At 43.0% G+C, this 3,229-nt stretch overlaps 1 protein-coding gene across 2 annotated transcripts in view; it reads right to left on the bottom strand.

The window, feature by feature from the left end:
• Positions 1-2,457, bottom strand: part of LOC107699688 (cAMP-specific 3',5'-cyclic phosphodiesterase 4D-like) — a 16,986-nt gene extending 14,529 nt beyond the window's left edge. For both annotated transcript variants that reach the window (XM_016501025.1, XM_016501031.1), the window contains exon 1: positions 736-2,457. In XM_016501025.1, coding sequence (XP_016356511.1) covers positions 736-984 — 249 coding nt within the window. In that variant the 5' untranslated portion in view covers positions 985-2,457. The remainder of the gene's footprint in view (positions 1-735) is intronic.
• Between the last annotated feature and the right edge of the window lie 772 nt (positions 2,458-3,229).

Below are 3,229 nucleotides of genomic sequence, written 5' to 3'. Positions count from 1 at the left end.
TCCAGTGAGACGTATGAAAATGTGAGTATTTGATGCTTCTGTTACTTATGTCTGGTCACCTCTGTCGGACCTTTAGCCTGGTTGTCTAACAAATATTAGAAGCATCTCAAATCTTCGTTTATCAAGAGGTGTTTTGGCCAAGTGGACTAGACGGGATACACACTACAGGCTGATTAGCATGCTGTATGTGTACTAGGGCCTTGCTGGAGACTGTGAGCATGCTCAGTGCAGCCTGAATGACGATTCTCCTGCTGTTATTGCAAACAGTGCACTGCTTAAAAGACACCAAAGCATGACAATATAGTGACACTCAATTATCTAAATCAGCTTATTTTTCAAAACAACTAAATACTTGAGCTGACTGCCGTTTTATTAAGTTAATCATCTCATGCTTGTGTTTAAACCAATTGACAAGGCTGACAAGGCTACAGTCACAGTATGATCAGGTCTACCAGAATTCAACAAAAAACATTTGTGACAACACAAGTCTTAAAATGGTCATTTGATCTTGGAGGCACTATAACATATGTGCACACTTGCAAAATAACCTAAAACAGTGTACAAATAAAATAAAATAAAATAAAATAAAAAAAACTCCACAATATGTGCCCCAATTGTGATTGTGAGTGGAAATTGAAGACCTGAGATACAATAATTGCACTTCATCAAATTGTAGAACTGTCCCGGGGAATCCTAAACAGCAAAAAAGAACATAAGACACCTAGATCTTCTTACCTTGTTGGATGCCATCTCGCTGACTGAATGCCTGGTTTGTAGGGTCTCAAGCTGGTCGAGGCACCAGTCCAGCTCCTCCAGGGTCTCTGTGGCCAGTTTCTGGTAGGCCTCCTCTGGAGGAAGAGAAGGAGGCAAGGAGTCAGATCTCAGATGCTTTAGGGGTCTAGCTGAGGCTCCCAGCAGAGGGCCCAAACTGCTGTAGACCGCCATGTTGGGATATCCCGACAGAACGCATGGGTGATTCTTCATGCTGTGCTGAAGCCCTCCACAGTGAATGATGGGGCCCCAAATCGAGCCAAAAAACAAGGTTTCCAAAAACGCCGTAATCCAAATCAGGCACCGTAACGACAAGGATCAGGAGTCAGATCTTGTGAAAAGCGGGGAACACTATATTCCTTAAGAAAACATACAAAGAGGCCACACAAACCAACACTCACACCGCTCACAAACAAGACGACAGTCAGTCGTACAACACTCGACTGCAGAATCTATAGTCCTACATGTCAAGGAGCCTGGAGTGAAACCTCTCATCTCGGGACAGGGAGAATGTCATTGCTGTGGGCAGGCCCATCACTGCGTGACAGATGCCGGTCTACATCCAAGAAGCAGAGTAGCGTGCTGTGGCCCTTAGGAGCATGCGATCCGACCCATAACATAGCATACAGGCATAGTGTCATAACAATAACACACACGTATACTCGCTCACACACTCATACGAGCACAAACGCAAAGCATACGGAGAGCTGACGCCAACAGATGAGTGACTTGTCCCTGTTTCCAATCCTTAAGCTGAGCTGCCGCAAAAGAGAACAAAGGTGCTCGCATCTGCCTGCCCTCTTTTCTCAGAGCAGTGGATGCCCTGCACGAGCACGGGGCAGCCGTGGAGCGTCGCTAGCTGAACGTGAGCCGAGCTTCCTCTTGAAACAGAAGCCTAAAGCCTGGCAGTGCTGCTGCATGCAGGAGAGAGAGGACTTCAGCTAAAACCTGACATGAACTTTACAGGATTTGGAGAATGAAGAGCTCAGGTCCTTCACAGCTGACACTCCGAGAAAGGCTAGAGGTGTCCAGTGTGTTTTTGTTCTTAGAGAGGATGCTTTAAGATTTGTTTATAAAGATTACAAATAATTTAGTGCTGAAATTGTGGTCAGCATTTCAACTTTGCTGAGATGGGACCATTAATGACATTCAAAATGTGTGCTGTTTTCATGATTTTAAGGAAATTTGCAAATGTCTGCTGCATGTGCATTTTCGAAAAGGTTAGGATGACCATATGAGGGCATAAAAATAAGCAAAACAAAATAACAAAAGACTTACAAAACAGACGTCAGTGCAGCTATTCTAGACATGTTGCTTACTGGAAGCAACTATAAAAACAAAGCAAGACAGAATGCATGTGCCACATGTACACTCCTTTAACAAAGCACACATTATCTTATTCATTGCCTGTCTGTGTGTGTCTCTCTCTCTTTCTGCATGTGTGGTGAAGTACACAGGGCTGGGGTGCCACTTTCTCTGAAAGAGACTGCACTGACGTCAATGACATTCTTCTGGTGCTTAGCACGACATCATACACCAGCCCATGAGAGGGCACTGGCTCCAAAGACAGGAGAGCTGTGGCGAAAAGCTGGACTGGATTCCTCCAATCTGGGTCACAGGCTCTTACTACCCTGTGAGCAAGGAAATCCTAATCAAAACATTTGAGGATTTGTTCGGATACACTAGAAACCACCAAAAAATACCTTAAAAGGAATAGCTAAAAAATAAATGTCTCTTCTAATCCTGTTTGATCACATCTTTATTCTCCTAATTGTGAGCAGAATTTGTATAAATTATATAAAATGTATACATTTGTATAAACTTAACTGGGCTTGACTAAAATGCAACTGAATGCAAGTTTAAAAAATATATATATATATTATTATTGAACAGTGTTTATAGAGTTTTCTTGTCGCTATGTGGATTCTAAATTGTTTGGAGTGGTTTTTAGTTCCAGGTAGGGCTGCACGATATATCGAAATTATCGAAATATCGCAAATGTAAATATCGCAATATGCATATCGCAATGGCGTGCGATATCATTATCATTTTAATAATAGGCTACTTAAATCAAAACGTTGCAAAAGGTCAAAGTTTTAGTTCGACGCATATAGCAGAGAATTGCTTGACGTTAAAAAGAGTTAAGTGCAATAAGTTGCAGAAAACAACCTGAAACGCGCGCACAAGCCGCATCTCGCGCAGCGTCTCTTCCGTTCTGCCGCACACGTGCAAAGCGTGCGCACACATAGAGAGACGCGTTTCAGATGGCGCGCGAACACCGAGTTGATTCGTCTTTCGCATCTCCTCATGATTGAACAGACACATACACACAGAATTATGTCAATAGTACCCGTCTCGACGATCATTCTCGTAAACGCAGTCGGTTATGTTTTAAATGAATGTAAACAGCTGAGAAAGAAATCGGATGTGTATCATTATACTGGATCCGTGCAGTCGG

This window comes from Sinocyclocheilus anshuiensis, unplaced genomic scaffold (genome assembly GCF_001515605.1).
Source record: "Sinocyclocheilus anshuiensis isolate Anshui unplaced genomic scaffold, SAMN03320099.WGS_v1.1 scaffold477, whole genome shotgun sequence".
NCBI lineage: Eukaryota > Metazoa > Chordata > Actinopteri > Cypriniformes > Cyprinidae > Sinocyclocheilus > Sinocyclocheilus anshuiensis.
Note: the sequence above shows the minus strand (reverse complement) of the source record. Positions and strands in the feature narration are given on the sequence as shown.